The sequence below is a fragment of the Parastagonospora nodorum genome (assembly GCF_000146915.1).
Source record: "Parastagonospora nodorum SN15 chromosome Unknown scaffold_9, whole genome shotgun sequence".
Lineage (NCBI taxonomy): Eukaryota > Fungi > Ascomycota > Dothideomycetes > Pleosporales > Phaeosphaeriaceae > Parastagonospora > Parastagonospora nodorum.
The window spans coordinates 393,554-408,551 of NW_001884557.1; the positions used below are offsets into that span (position 1 = coordinate 393,554).

General features: G+C 52.7%; 6 protein-coding genes across 6 annotated transcripts; 3 read left to right on the forward strand and 3 right to left on the reverse strand.

Moving 5' to 3' along the window:
• Positions 1-470: 470 nt before the first annotated feature.
• Positions 471-4,122, reverse strand: SNOG_06250 (hypothetical protein; the record flags this gene model as incomplete). The annotated part of the gene is made up of 3 exons (XM_001796580.1): positions 471-3,761; positions 3,814-3,901; positions 3,953-4,122. The coding sequence occupies 3 exons, from the start codon at positions 4,120-4,122 to the stop codon at positions 471-473; spliced, it is 3,549 nt and encodes a 1,182-aa protein (XP_001796632.1).
• Positions 4,123-4,222: 100 nt separating this feature from the next.
• Positions 4,223-4,642, forward strand: SNOG_06251 (hypothetical protein; the record flags this gene model as incomplete). The annotated part of the gene is made up of 1 exon (XM_001796581.1): positions 4,223-4,642. One exon carries the CDS (start codon positions 4,223-4,225, stop codon positions 4,640-4,642), a length of 420 nt encoding a protein of 139 aa, XP_001796633.1.
• Positions 4,643-4,842: 200 nt separating this feature from the next.
• On the reverse strand, positions 4,843-7,527 carry SNOG_06252 (hypothetical protein; the record flags this gene model as incomplete). The annotated part of the gene is made up of 2 exons (XM_001796582.1): positions 4,843-4,881; positions 4,930-7,527. The coding sequence occupies 2 exons, from the start codon at positions 7,525-7,527 to the stop codon at positions 4,843-4,845; spliced, it is 2,637 nt and encodes an 878-aa protein (XP_001796634.1).
• A 1,254-nt stretch (positions 7,528-8,781) lies between these two features.
• On the reverse strand, positions 8,782-12,250 carry SNOG_06253 (hypothetical protein; the record flags this gene model as incomplete). The annotated part of the gene is made up of 2 exons (XM_001796583.1): positions 8,782-8,850; positions 8,900-12,250. The coding sequence occupies 2 exons, from the start codon at positions 12,248-12,250 to the stop codon at positions 8,782-8,784; spliced, it is 3,420 nt and encodes a 1,139-aa protein (XP_001796635.1).
• Positions 12,251-12,823: 573 nt separating this feature from the next.
• Positions 12,824-13,142, forward strand: SNOG_06254 (hypothetical protein; the record flags this gene model as incomplete). Its single annotated transcript, XM_001796584.1, has 2 exons — positions 12,824-12,911; positions 12,961-13,142. The coding sequence occupies 2 exons, from the start codon at positions 12,824-12,826 to the stop codon at positions 13,140-13,142; spliced, it is 270 nt and encodes an 89-aa protein (XP_001796636.1).
• Positions 13,143-13,340: 198 nt separating this feature from the next.
• Positions 13,341-14,288, forward strand: SNOG_06255 (hypothetical protein; the record flags this gene model as incomplete). The annotated part of the gene is made up of 1 exon (XM_001796585.1): positions 13,341-14,288. The coding sequence occupies one exon, from the start codon at positions 13,341-13,343 to the stop codon at positions 14,286-14,288; it is 948 nt and encodes a 315-aa protein (XP_001796637.1).
• Positions 14,289-14,998: the final 710 nt, after the last annotated feature.

Here is a 14,998-nt window from a genome sequence, read left to right on the forward strand (position 1 = left end):
TCTGCGTAATGATCGATCGCATCACACGTTAATCCATTTTTTCACATCAGCAACATATATTTACCCCGCCAATACGACCATTCAAACATCAAAATCATCACACGTAAAACACGTCAAAATGAATTTTATCCATGATCATTGGTCTGTATCGAGTTATACAAACACTGGATAAAGAAAAAGCCAAAACAACCAAGACAATCTCAAACGCCAATCGTGCGACCACTCGGGTCGATGCATATGCCTCCCAAACGCCATGCCATGAAGAGGAACAGACAAAACTGTACCCTGAAGCAGCCCGATGGCTCTAGTAATCCACATAAACGCCAGAAGGTGAAGAACAAAAAGTGTCGGCAATCATGCCACATTAAACCCATAACGCCATTTTCGTAAAAGCAATATTGCGCAAGTATCTGAATCCCAAAGAGGATCAGAGACTTCATTTATACAAGCCGTAAAAGTGCGAAGTACGTCTAGCGCGAAGGTCCAGAAGGTCCTGGGCGTGGTGCCATAGGCGATGGGTTATACGTCCAAGCGCCATCACGGACAAGACGCTCTCTGGCCTCACGTTCCTTGCGCTTCTCTTCCTCGGTAACTTGGTCGTTGGCCCAGAAAGCACTGCTGGTGCGCTCGCGGAAACGCTTGTGGCGCTCCTTGTTGGGGAAGACGGCCTCCATATTAAGAGGTGCGATGGGGCCGAAGATCTGCTCGGGATCCATGAGCTGCTGGCTGGCGAGCATCTCACGAAGGTTGGGGGTGTTGACCCAGCTGGGCTGCTCGAACTCGTTATCAGAGTCCTCGTCCTCGGAATCGGTCATGATCTCAGGGAGCTTGATATCGTCGCCGTTGGGGTACTGGATCGTAGGTGGAGCAGGCTGAGGCGCGTGTGCGGGCTCAGCAAAGGGAATCTTGCCCTTGGCAAATTGCGCATGAGCATGTCCCGGTGTAATAGGGTTCATCTTGGCCTGCTGCGAGGGTCTCTTAGCAGGACGATGTAGTGTTTCGTCGCCACCCTCAGCCTGGTATGGACGCTTAGGAGGTTTAGCGGGGTTGACAGGCGGGACGTTGATGCGGTTGGCATCCTGGACGGTCTGCATGCGAGAGACTGGGCGAGCAGCACCAAGGTCCGATCGGGGTGGTGCAGTGGCCTTGGGCTTCTCCACAGCTTGTGGCTGAGGACGAGCGACTCTAGGAGCAGCTGGCTTTGCAACAGGAGCCTGTCTAGAAGCAGGTCCACCCTTGCCAGACAATGCCGAAGCTGGTCGACTAGCCGCAGCTGGCTTCGGTGCTGGAGCGCCGGACTTGGATGCTATGGACGGCCCAGCAGTGAGAGGCTTGGATGCAGTCGGTGCGGGGCGAGCAGCCGGAGGAGGAGCCTGGCCATACCTGCTGCTGTTGAGGTTGACCATAATCTTTTGTGGTGCCTTTGCCTTGGGCAAGGCATCCTTGCTGGTCGGCTTTGCGAGTTTCCTGGGCTCGCGGAGAGCGGCTTTGCTGGGCTTTGCAGAAGGAAGAAGGCTCTTGGGTGGTGGGGGTGGAGGCATCTCATCAGCAGAATCGGCATCCTCACGCGATGAAGCGGTGTTAGTGCGCGTGGTGCCAGGACGAGAGAAAGGCTGCTGCTGCTGATATGATGAAGTGGGAGTCTTGGTTGCTGCCGCGACTGGTGCAGGCTGCCTCAAGCTCGACTGTGAAGACATTGCAGAGGGCGTCTTGAGTGCGCCCTTGCTCTTCTGATGGTGGAGAGTAGCTTTGGTCTGTTCCTTCTCGCGCATCTCCTTGAGCTTGTCCTCAGCACGCTGCTTCTGCTTAGCGTCCTTGGCTTCTGTCTCCTTGTCCTTCTGCTTTTGTCGCTCTGTAGAGCTGCGGGTGCGGCGGCCATCATCCTTGAGAGGGCTGCCGGGCACGCCCGCAATTCTGCTAGCCTTGGTAGCCTTGTTCGATTCCTTTGAAGGCGAGCGGAGGTTGGAGAAAAGGCCTGGCTTCTCGGTTCGCTTGGGGCTAGCGAATACGTCGTCAGAAGAATCGTGCGCTTGAAGCTTGGGTCGCATTGGGCTTTCGGCAAGGGCATCAAGCTTGACTTGAGCGCTGGTCGCACTTGATCCGATGATCTTCTCCTTTGCAGCACGAAGAGCCGAGTAGAACTTGGCCTTCGAGGCGCTGAGTGGGGCATCCATGTACCTCTTACCAGCCGGTGAGCCAACGGGGGTAGTGGACTCGAGACCGGCCGATAGATCCGGGTTGGAGACGGAAATGAGCTTGGATGGAAGGGTTTTTGCGGGCGAAGGTGGCGCATGCGCAGTGTGGCTTTTGCTAAGAGCAGGTCTAGCAGGTGCAGGCACGGGTGCTGTTCGAACGGGCGAGATCCAATCATCGTCATCGTCCTCATCCTCAACTGGTGCAGGTGGAGGAAGGCTGGGATATGCGGGCTGAGCTGCCTGCACGGGACCAACATCTTCCTTTGACTGTGCTGAAGCAAAGCTCTGAGGCTGCGAGGACTGCGATGAAGCAACGTTTTGGCTGACACGCTTGGGTGCCTCGTTTTGCTGCTTGAGCATGTTGATGCGCTCAAATAGGCGTTGGGTCGATGTCTTGTTGTGGATCTTGGTAGTCTCCGACTCTTCGCGCTGGAGTGCTGGGCGCGGCTCACCCATATCCATCTCATCGTCATGATGCATATCCGGATGTGCGAGCTGGCTGCCTCCCAGACTCTTGCCTCCGGTGTATCTGCCCATCTGGCTGTTGCGGCCCTTGCTGGGGTCGACGTGACTGGTTCGGGATACGCGGTTGCCCATGCTCTTCTTCGGGAGCAGAGGTTCGCGTGCAGGGAGCGATGCAAAAGTGAGACTGCTCTTCCTAACAAGCGGCTTCACGGGGCTCGAGTTGTCGGATGGTGAGCGCACATCATCGTCCATGTCCATCTGATCGTCGACATCGTGATGCACAACGGTGTCATCGTGCATCGCATCTTCTGTAAATGTTGGTGGTGGGCCGGCGGGCGTGGTAGAGGCCTCGGGAGCGAACAGCGTCTTGGGCTCTGGAGCGTGGGCGCGGTGGTGCGCGGTGTCGAGAACTTCGTGGGTCTCTGCAGAAATGCTGTACTGTTCGGATGTGACGCGTGGAGGGCTGGGGAAGTCGGGAATGTCGTGCATGTCCTCATCTTCATCTTCATCTTCAGCGTCGTCAATCTCATGGCGGATGACTGTTCCCGCATCTGATCGCGATGTGTCGGCCTTGTCCTCATCCACGTCCATCGCATCATCGTCGTTGGTCCGCAGATTCTCTCTCGAAGCGTTCTTGCTTCCAAATGCCTCCTTGGCAGACACAAAAGAATCGCCCGTGTCGCGTCGCTCATCTTCATCCTTGTCTTGTATTGAGTGCTGGAAGGACTGAGTAGGCTGTGTTGGTTGTGTGGACTGAGTCTGGGGCGGTGAGAAAACATCGTCGCCTTGCGAAGTCATGACCGTGTTTTGCGTGGAATGCATGGGGCTCCACGGAGCGGCGGAAGGCTGGGTGCGGTCCTCGTCGAATACATCGGCGTGGAAGCTGCGATTGACGTTTTCCTTGCCAGTGGACACGGCCTTGGAGAAGAGCTGGCGCGCAACAGGCGTCTTTGCGGCAGGAGATAATACTTTGGCTGTGGTCTCATCGTGGGCGATCTGGAAACGCGTCTTCGGGGTGGCTTTTGTGAGGTTGTTCTTCAGGCTCAGTTCGGCGGGGCTGGGCTTGTTTTGGCCATTCGCTGCAATGAGGTTGGCGAGAGGCTGGTTGGTGTTAGCACAGTACACTTTGGCGTGCACGCGTCGCGTCTCTTACCTGACGGGGCTCAGCGGCCTTCTTGCGTGCGGTGCGAGGCGTTTTGCCGCGTAGCTTGCCGGGCGTCTTAAAGACCTCCAGATTGTATCTAGTCCGAGGTTAGCATAGAGAGCGCACTGAAGAGGCAGGCACGACATACTGGCCATTGGCGAGAACTTCGGACATGTGCGCGTTGAGCCATTCCAGCTCATTGCGCACAGAGAAGCCGAAATCTTCGAGTTCCTGCGCGACCAAAGCATTCGCCTGGTGGCGCTCTTCGAGAATCCATCCGGCTGAGCCGATGGCAGGCGCTTTGCTGCGGCCGGCCATTGTGTTTGTGTGGTGGTGATAATTTGACGTGTCCGAGGGCGCGTCGCGATAAGGCAGTCGCGATCGAGACGGGATGAAAGGCGAAGTGGATTAGCTGAACATGTCGCGTCTGAGTCGATTTCGAGTTAATTGGAAGCTGCGCCAACGCGGAAAGGGATGCTGGGTGTCGTGGTGGGGTGGCAGCGGTGGTGGGATTTGGAAGTTGAATGTTATGGTCTGCGGGTGGAGCACAAACAGACGGGACCGCGAACCCTGGCCCGTGCAGCGCCAAGCTTCAACGACCACCTCTAGGATGTCTCAGGCCAACAACGTCATGTTCCTCGAACTTGGAGAACTTTTATTCTTAATCGTAATTGATATTCTATGCTATGATCTTGCGGGCTACGTGTACATTGTGATTGATTTGGACCGATGTCCCCTACCGGACACTCAAGAAGAGCGTAAACCCCCTTTCTCGGAGGTGCCGGTATTCGTTTCGAAACGCATCACGGAGACCTTAGATCCTATCATTGGCATGTAAAAACGCAACATATGCGCAAAGTGATTGAAGATAGTGTTCGATTGCTACAAAACACGCACCCCCCTACCCTCTTCCTGTGGCTGGCCTAAACGACACAGCTCACGTCCTTCTCCCCAAACGAACGAACACACAAAACAATGCTACGAAAGGCGCAACGCCTCGCTTTTTAACAAAGATTAGGAAGTACTCATGGTACACTTTCAACGCTGCTTGCAGAGCATCTCAATCACCCACTTGTCCTGTACATGGTTAGCTTTGGTCCTCCAAGTCAAAGTTCAAACACTTACGTTGACAGACAACCAATCAGCCCTCGCAACACCATTCACCTTGGTCCGCAACCTAACATCCTCATCCCTTGAAAACCGATACATGTCTTTCCTCTCCTTGCTGCCCTTAGGCAAGCTAACCCCCACCGCCTTGATGGACTTGAGATACGCGAGACAAAGATTCACACTTCCCACGTGGTCCTTGCTATCCAACAGAGCGTTTAGGGCGGCGAGTTCCTCACGATAGACGAGGGCGTCTTCACTCTCGAAGGACGTCTCGTCCTCATCGGAGCTGTAGTCAAGACCGTAGGAACCCTTGGAGGAATCGTGCTTGCGGACAGGCTCTTTCGCCGCCTCGTAGACAGGCTCAGACTGGATCTCAGCGACGGGCTCAGATTGGATCTCGGCAACAGCTTGCGATGACGGACCGAACATGGGAGATGGCTCTATCGCACGTCGAGGGCGAAGGTCGAGGAGAGAGGCGGAGTTACCGTTGCTGTCAAATGGCTTTCGGATGATCTCCGTGTTGATCTTCTTTCGGTAGATATCGGCCTCAGTAGGGAGAGTATCTTGCTTGACCTCCGAGACTGATTCAGTCTTCTTGACAGCGTCTTTCTTTGGAGCCTCGGTGGTGCTCTGAACAATCTCGACCTCCACGACAGGCTTTTCGATCGCAATTTGCGTCGACGTCTTCGATGCATCGGCTTCTGGGGCAAAAGCCTTCTTCTCAGCTGCAATGGCAGTGCCAAGCGGTGCATGCTCCCTAGCAGCGTCTCGAGCAGCAGTCTCCATTTTCTCCACCTGCAGCTTCATCTGCTGTTCTTTTGCGGCTTCCTCTCGAGATGCAACAGCCCTTTCAAGTTCATCGAGCCTCTTCGCAGTCTCGACATGAGCTGCTTGGCTCTTCTCAAGGCTGTTGCACCTTTCGGAGAGGTTAACAATATCTGCTGAAGCTTTCGCTTGCTGAGCTTGCATTTGGCCTTCGAGCGCCGTAATCCTGGACGCATGTGCGGTGTTTTGCTCGGTGAGCACCTTCACATCGCTGGCATGCCTGTGCTCAGTTGACTTCTGTGCTATCTGCAAGCTCAAGAGCTGCGTTTGAAGGGTCTGAAGCATGGCAGCCATCTGTGAGAGTTGCGAATCGTTACCAGATGCTGGCGCAGGTGTTGCTGTCTCGGAGCTCGCTTGCGAGACGTCGGGTGGGCCTGTCGATTGACCGCCGTTCCTAGCGCCTGTTGTGTCTTCCGATCGGGTATCCTGGAGGTTCTCAGCGACTGCAGGAAGCTTTTGCGGAGGCGCAGTTGTAGCCATAGGTGGTGCTGCTGGCAGTGTAGACTTAGGAACATCCACCTGGTTTGAGACACCCGTCTCACCCAATAACGCAGGCGTGGCATTTGACAAAGGAGCGACGTTCGCAGGAGTCTCAGTCTGAGGAACATTCGGCTGAGCTGGAGCATTTGGAGTGCTTCCAAACTGAAAGTCTGGACCAGCCATTGAATACTGCGGCATGATCACGGGTGCTTTGGGTGCAGCGTTTTTGCGCATCCCTCCCATGACCGAGATAGTACCAGGCTTTGGTAGAATCACTGTTTGAGTGCGAGTCTCTGGGACAACCTGCGAGGGTGCAAGAGAGGTCCCACCTGTCGCATTACCAACACCAGTGCCCAGAACGGGAGCTGGCTCTCCTGAATCTACGTCCATTGCATCATTGGAACCCTGTCCATTTGCACGAGGCGATGGCTGCTGCACAGGTGCGGGCACGCCTGCTCCAAATGCGACCTTCGGCGGAGCTTTCACTGCCGGTGGCGGGGTGAGCGAGAGTTCCATGGCCATTGCATCTTCATCAAAAAGCGCCGGCTGGTTGGCGATGTTGTGCTCGTCGGCGATGTCACTGCCTAATGTCTTTCCAGCAATTGCACCTAGCCTCTTGGGCGGCTCAGGGTTTTTCTCTCGGTCTCCATCTCCATCATTGCTGCCCTCTTGCTCGAGCTTCGAAGCTCCGAAGGTGAAGATCGACTGTTGAGGGCGAAAAGCAGTCGCGAAGACTCCGCCCGTGTTGACGATGTTCGGTGCGAAAGCGCTCGAGCCGACCGCGTGCGCACGCGGTCGCGCTGCTGCGAACTTGCGTTCTGGAGAGCCAGTGTTGGCAGTAGTAGGAGCGCCTGTGCTGAACAGGGGCGGCTGCATTTGCGGGAAGAGAGGTCGATGTTCGATGTTGGGTGTGGCCTTCGTTGCGGGAGCAGTATGCTCAACCAACATAGGCTGTGATGGTGCCAGGACAGGTCGATGTTCGGCGTTAGGCATGGCTGTCTTTGCGGAGACAGTGTTGGACTCAAGCAACAAGTTCCACAGACCGACATCCTCTGGAAGTGAACGACCAATGTTCTCCATGGATTGGATGTCTCTATTCACGGCCGCGTTGTATCTATTGCTGCCTCCATTCTGATGAGAAGAGTGTGTGTTAGCTTCCAACTTGTCCTTAATCGCGTTCAGCCTGGCCAGCGAGATTTGCAACTCGGGATGGGTTTTGACGTCGACCCTATCGTTGCAGTCTCTCAAGGCGCGCATGTATTGAGACTTTGCCGACAAGCGATCGGCACCAGACACTTTTGGTGGCATTTTCTGTGGTGTGGGCGGGTTGCGGGGCACAAAGAATGGATCTGTAGGTACGGTGAGCTACGGCTTTATGATCAGTCAATTCACAGAAGGAAAACAGATAGGGTGGCTTGAGAATGCTCAGGCAGTTTCCGGGAATAGAATATAATTTATCGTGCGATTGAAGCGAAGCAGGCTTCTATACTGGGAAGTTCCAGACATGCAATACATACGGGAAGTGAGGCTGCACGCTGCCAATTGATGCGCGCGGAAGATCGAGAGAGTGGATTGTAAGTGAGTGGGATGGGGATGCCTTCAGAAAAGCTGCGTGCAATGAGCTGTCGAAAAGAGATCTAGATGCGTCCAAGTTGAGGTCACGCCTTTCTTGTAGTTAGAATTCATGGACGCCGATTGATTGTGGAGGAGGGGCCATGATTGTCGGGACGCACGGGCAGGGTCTAACTTAATCTGGCCGACAGTGAAAGGCTGACGTGCCACAGCCGAGAACAACGTCATGAACGCGCACCTCTCAGCTTTGACATCACGGCTTTTTTATTCTCTGCAAAAGATAACAAAAACGGTGGAGGCGAGAGAGCAGGCATCTTGAGGTAAACGTGCAGATGTGTGTGCAGTGATAAGGAAGTTAAGAAAAAATTGGCTGTAATGGGCCAATTTTTGATCCGAGCAAAGTATGGTTACTTTGGCACGTCTTCTCCTGAGGTCACAAGTTCACAGCTGGCTCTCGTATTGCATGTTCTGCTTATTTGGGGACGCCATATTAGCTACAATGTAAGAAGGTCAAACATACTACAGCGCATTCAGTCAGTGGTACTTATGTAGTTTCCAGGAAAAGATGCGGTACGACAAATTGAAGACCTGGGTATAGCTACCTGCTCACTCTGTTTGGCGAAATCGACTATGGAAGTAAGTTAGAGCAAGTTGTGACTACCGACGTTAGATGTCTCGGCTACTGTTACTCCACATGAGATGTCGTTTGGCAGTACTTGCCAGCACCGCAGCACAGGCTGCTCTACACTATGTAGTTGCTGTACAATGATGCATCACACATTCGAAAATTTCTGTACTCGTAGCATCAGAATTTATCCAGGCACCTGGAATTTCAAGCCTGCACGATATTGATGTACTCAGTTTCATTTCAATTCTCGCTATCGAGATACTATTAAAACACCGAACCAAAAACAAACGTCCTTTCCCTCCCGTGATCATCCCTAAGTGGGAGATACACCTATGCTCTTTGTAAACCAACAACTTAAAATCTCAAACGCGGTACATTTCGTCTCTTCCAGATCTCAACAACTTTCTATCTTGCTCAAGGGCCCCGTTCGCCTAGCTGTCGTTAACATAATTCCTGCAAAAGATTGGGCGTCAAACTTACACCAACACGCGAGAACCCCCACTTGCTTCCGGTATCCTCGACCATGAGACGCAGACGCGACACCTCAGCAAACCAGTGACCTCGAAGGATATTGTACATATCGTCATTCGGAGGGAGGTCGTTCAGCTCAACATAGAGACGCTGCGCATAGGCTCTAGCGATGTCGTAGTTGTCCTTCAATTTGGTACCCCAGCTCGTAACATACGAGTCCTTTTCCGCCTTCAGATCTCGAAGATTCTGTTCCATGTCAAGCAGGGTGGCCTGCGACTCGTGCACGTGTTTGATGTAGCGCAGGGTGGTATGTAGGTTGGCTACGGTGTCGCGATCGGCATGCTGAGTTTTGTCCATGATGAAGACGTGGATCTTCTTTTCGAACATCTTGAAAGCCGGCACCATGTTCTCCGACAATGCAGAGAATTTCTTTGCGGGGAACATGAGCAGGTCGCGCATCTTGTCAGCATCCTCGAGAGTCTTGTCAGCATCCTTGAGAGCCGCATCTGCATGTTCAAAGATTTGATCAACTCTCTTTGTCAGCGCCCCCAGGAGTCCCTTGTCAGCGGTCTCAGTCATGTCTTTCGATGGTGCGGCAGGGACTGCGGAGATGGAAGGGATATCAGCCGGCTGTGCCGTAGGGTGACGAAGGCTGTCGATGGGGAGCTCAATTTTAGCTTGCTCATAGTCTTCGTTTCGCTTTGCAGCAATCCTTGATACGGCGATTGCGCTGGCTGCCTTTTGTTCAGTCACTTTGGTGACAGGTTCCTTCGCGGGCATGATCTGCGTTGGTTTCTGTGGGACCTGTGCTGTGGCACCAACATTTTCTGGAACGACCACTGTAGGCAAACGAGCTTCGAGAGTTGCTATTCTAGCAATCAACTTTGCTTGCTGACCTGCCGCAGCTTGTTGCTCTTTCCGTCGCTCTTCCGCTGCCTCGGTGATGCGCTGCTTCAGATTTGCAACAATGTCTTTTGCCTTACGGCACTCTTCCTTCATGTGTTGGAAGTCAGCCTGGATCTGTTCCTGTGAGCTAGTCGTTTGCTTGACGAGGTCCATCAACTCGCAGATCCTTCCTTCTAGAGTCCCTGTCGTGGATGCGTGAAGGTCCTCCCGTTTTTTTGCTTGTTCTTTCAGAACATCACTGCTCTTCAAGGAGCCTCTCATTTGTTCCAAGGTCTTGAAGATGCCATCAATGCTTGGGTCCCGCAGCTTCCTCTTGACTTCTATCGTTTTGACATCTGCTGCAACAATCTTGGCAACGGGGTTTGAGACATCTGCTTTCGGAGCTGATGAATGCACCAGAGGTGGCGCGATAGGAGATTGCTCGAGTACATGTTCTTGCTCGACAACAAATTCTGTAGTATTGGAAGTCATCGAAAGATTATTACGCTCTTCCTCGAGAAGAATAGGCTTGCATGCAGGCGAATTTGAATCCATTTGTGTGCTCGATGAGGTAGCCTCTGCGGACCCAGCAACCACTTTCTCAGGTGATGCATCAAGCGAGCTCTCTTCTGATGGGTGGAGGTTTTGACCAACCAGCAATGGAATCTTAGGAGTTTGATCATGAGTGGTTGCTTGATCTGGTAAAGGCACAACCATGCTGGTCGATACATCAACATCGACCGTCTTTTCGACGCCATTAACAGACGGCTGTGAATCACTGACGGGCTCAATCGGAGACGCGGATGCTTCGTCGGAAGTTTTGGGTTTTGACGTGTTGGGTGCTCCTGGAGGCACAGGGACAGGGAGACCTTGCGAGACATTTGGGAGTTGTTTCTGCGATGGGACAATTGATAGTCCAAAATTGAACACTTTTTGCTCACTAGGTTTCCTGTTCGACAACCTGTCGAAGATGCTCGGGCCTGTAGAACTACTAGACTTCAAGAAGGAAGAGCCAGGTACTTCTTTAGCAGCGTTCGCCCAGATGGGTGAAGGTGGAGCAAGCTTTGCTTTGCTGCCATTAAGAGATATGCCACCAAAAATGGGCGTGAAGCTACCAAACGGAGGAAGTGCTGCGCCACTCTGCTGAGAGACAATAACAGATTGTGAGAACAAAGTCGAAACTGGTGCTGCAGCTGCATTCGCAGTTGTATTTGCAGCGTCAGCAGGTACCTCAAAGCCTTTGAGGTTTGCTTCAGCGCCCTTGGGCGTGTTAGTGCTCTTGGTAAGTATGTCAGAGTGATGGACCTGGTCAGGCTTTGGCATGTTGAGAGCTGATGGCGTATCTGTCGAAGGTTCGGTATGCTTCTGGCGTGACAAGTCAACTTGTGCGGCACTACTGAATGAAGCAGGCTTAGCTCCTTGGGTGCTGACATTGCTGTGACGCGGCGATGTGTTATCTACAGAGCTGAGCAGCTGTGAAAATGGATTGGACCTCTTGACAGAAGGGGTATTGGTAGCCGTTTGTTGGATGAGCTTCTTGGGCGTCCAAGACCCCACCGGAACGAGTGGTATCGGACGATTGTTGTTCCTACTGGCAGGTAGACTGTCATCCTGCGGTGCAGCCTCATCTATGGGACGACCAGCTGCTGCCGAGGCGGATTTTGCATGACTTGGTGGCGATGACCGTGTTTCCGCTGCGTTGGATGTATTCCCAGTTGCGTCTTGGGTAGAAGTGAAAGGTGGTGCAGAAGCTGGTAGACCGGCCTTTCGCTGGCGCTCTAGGTCCTTTTTGCGCGCCACCTCAGCTTTTATAACGTCTTGCCCCATCAGGGGGCGATTCATGCGTTGGCCCACTTGGTCACACCAAAAGGGCCAGCTACCATCACTCTCCCAGCGCTCGATTTGATCACTGAGCTTGCATAACGCCGTCATGTAATGTGCAGACTCGTCATACTTTCCTGAAGAACGAATCCGCCAAAACTCTAGCCTCTTTACCATGCGTTCCTCTTCCTCAGGCTGTAGAATGTAGGGCTCATTTCTTGGGTCGATACTTGCCTGTAGGCGCATGGAAGCGTTCATCTTGCCGACGACTTTGCCCAGGACGGCGCGGCCTTCCAGGACAAATGCCAGAGGTAGTATCGGTTCTCCGGCGGTCGTAACGCTGAGGGCGCCCATGTCTGTGAAGTTGTCGCTGAGAAAGCTATGCCACAATTGCATATCTTCTTCGGCCTCTTCAAAGAGCTCATTGCATTGAAGTATAATAGCGGCGTACTGTTTTGATGTGATACCTGACTCATAGAGATTGCGTTCTAAAACAGTGGCATAGTGCGCAACGTGCTTGACAGGAACTTGTAGCGAGCTGTCACGCGTGGCGTCTCGATGAATTTCTGCGCAAATGCCGATGTTGTGTCTTAGGGAGATACGTGCTGCCTGTCGCTCGCCCTCGACAGGCTCTGCGTCTGCAGGCCTGGGCATTGTGGAAATGACCTCCTATGTTGGTGTGGGAAGTGGGGGCTGTGAACGCAGTCAGAGTAGTTGAGCCGCAGTGTCATTGAGTAGTAAATTCTCGTAGTCAAAAGTTCTAGAGGATGAAATGTTTGCGGGCCCGCCCGATATTTATGGTGGCGGAAAAGTGAAAGGCTACTATTGTAGAACCATATCAAGATACCAGACAACGTCATAGCACTGGAACCTTGAGCGGGAGGCAATTTTGTTATATGTATCATAAGTCATTACGTCGCTCTTACCTATATCTCATAAGCCGTTTCAATGAGACGACGATGTAGCAGGATTCCACTCAGTGCGTCACAAAGATAAACTATGTCTCCATTGACACACTTCAAGAGAACCAGGTCTGTATCTACTCATAGTCACACGACAGTAAAAATTGCAGGTGAAGGATCATGGCCGAATCAAGTAGAGGACTAGAGCACGGAGGTTTTGCAAATGGTGTATTTAAGAATTTTGTTCCATCACAACAACACCACACAGCACAGCACAGCACAGCACAGCACAGCTAATATTACCACACAAAGCACAGGTAAAACAATGCCAGAACACACCAAGAATAAAGCTGGAGAAGAAGAGTTGGAACGAGGGCCACCAAGCTCGCCACCAAGTCCGCCACCAGGCCCGCGTAAGTTTTGAAAATATTTTGAGATGAAGCTAAATTGACCTGCTTACAGCGCCTCCCGTCGCGACCTTCAATGCCCGTCGTCAATTGCAACGCTTGAGAGCCTTTCTGGCCGAATTCGGCCAGCCGCCACTGTCGCCAATTGAGGGTCTCGGTTCTCTCAAGAGAAAGAGAGAGCTCACGGACCGCGAGGAGGAAGAGCCCAAAAAGAAGCGCATCAAGCTCTACCGGTAGCATCTCATCTACCCGCCCCGCATCGTGTACATACACAATGTATCACTACCATGTACCACGAGCTTTATATTCCGCCGCAATACGCTTCCTACACATCCCTGATCACCACCACGACTCTCTATACGCAACCATTCACATTCTAAAACATACACCTGTACGAATACACCATCCAAAGAATTGCTGTACGCATCCCCAGACATGTACGGATACGTCTTCAATGTCCCTCTCCCCATCCCCACGAACCGCAAGTTCGCACTACCTACCCGCAGCACCCTCTCCCCCTCCCACCACGCCGCCATCCTATCCTCCCTCGGCCAACGCCAAATCGCGCAGCAATCCAAGAAGGACATAACACCCGCTCTCCGCTCTTCCATCATCTCCGACCTCCAACCTCGCCAGCATGTCGGCCCGTTCCAGACTCCCACGCAGAAATCAGAATGGGTGACGCTAATGGCCAACGACAAGAAAGAGCAAGCAGAGCAAATGCAGGCCACCGCAGACATGTACGGCACCTTTGACGACGCTGCGCGCGCCATGGCCGACGCCTTGCAATCTGACCCCGAGCTGGGATTATCGCGCGAGGAACAGTGTCGCACAGATGCTCTCCAAGAGCTCAAGATAGCGATCGACGAGATGCTTTCACTCATTCACGTCAAGAACTCACAGGATCTCAAAGCGCACTGTGCGAACGTACACAATGCCGGGTCGGGCTTCGTCGACGACCAGCTCGTACGCATCGACGCCAGCCATCTCGCGCGCGCGTGGGAAAATCAAGTCTGGGATCGCACGTATGAGACGGACTCAAACATTGACAAATACGTCGAGCAGATGGACATCGACGTTGCGGATCTCGGACTGTGGGCGCAGCACTTTGACAGCGAGTTGTGCGGGTACGACGTGTTTCGCGAGCACTTGTTCATGTCCTTTGCAGGCGATGAGACGGTGTTTGGGCAGATGAAGAAGGAGGAGGGTATGTTTGGTGCGTTGAAGATCAAGTTCACGGCGCCTGCTGCAGCGCAATGCTTTGTTCCGCGCGGTGCGCGTGGTGTGGAGGACATTGTGTTCAAGTTTGACGGACTCACTGTTGACGCTGGATCATGTTCTGGGGTACGAGATAGTTCTGGAGACGTGGAGATGGAAGGCTGATGTCTCATCTCTTGTTTTGGGAGCTCCACAGGGTTTTTGGGCAGGTTTTTAAAAATTTGCACATGAGCGGATGAGTTGTGTTCATCTACTCCAATTCAAACAAATCATCAAGTTCCAAAAAAGCAAATGCATCTTTGGTACCTCGAATATGTGCGTGCAAGTGATAGTTAATGCTCACAACTTAAGACCAGGTATGTTTCAATGCATTGTATTCATGTTACCTTGACCTAACATAACTATCCATCTCTGTATCCCTTGTCCGCTTTTTTTGTTATATTGGTAATTTATCTCGCTCGAAGACACCCAGCCAGCAGGTGCTCCTTGCAGTATGGTATTTCCTCCTCGTCCTCCCATGTTCCCATCACACCGCTGCCGTTAGACAGGTTTTGTATTCGTTTTTTTGTTGTTGTTTTGATCTTTCTCTCGCTCGAAGACTGCCAGCAGGTACTTCTCGCGGTATGGTATTTCCTCCACGTCCTTGCCCATCACCCCCAATAATTCCGAATATAGTCCTCCTCTTCCAATGCAATCAACCTTTTTCTTACAGCCTTCTTACTGTGCGCGACCAAGTGGATCTGGCGCGTCTGCTCCATCTTGACCGAAATTTTCAGACCGTATTCGTACAGTGTGGCGAAATGTGTTCAGCGCACTCTTTCCATCGTCGTACAGTATTCTTACAGAGCGCGACCAAGTGGATCCAGCGCATTCTC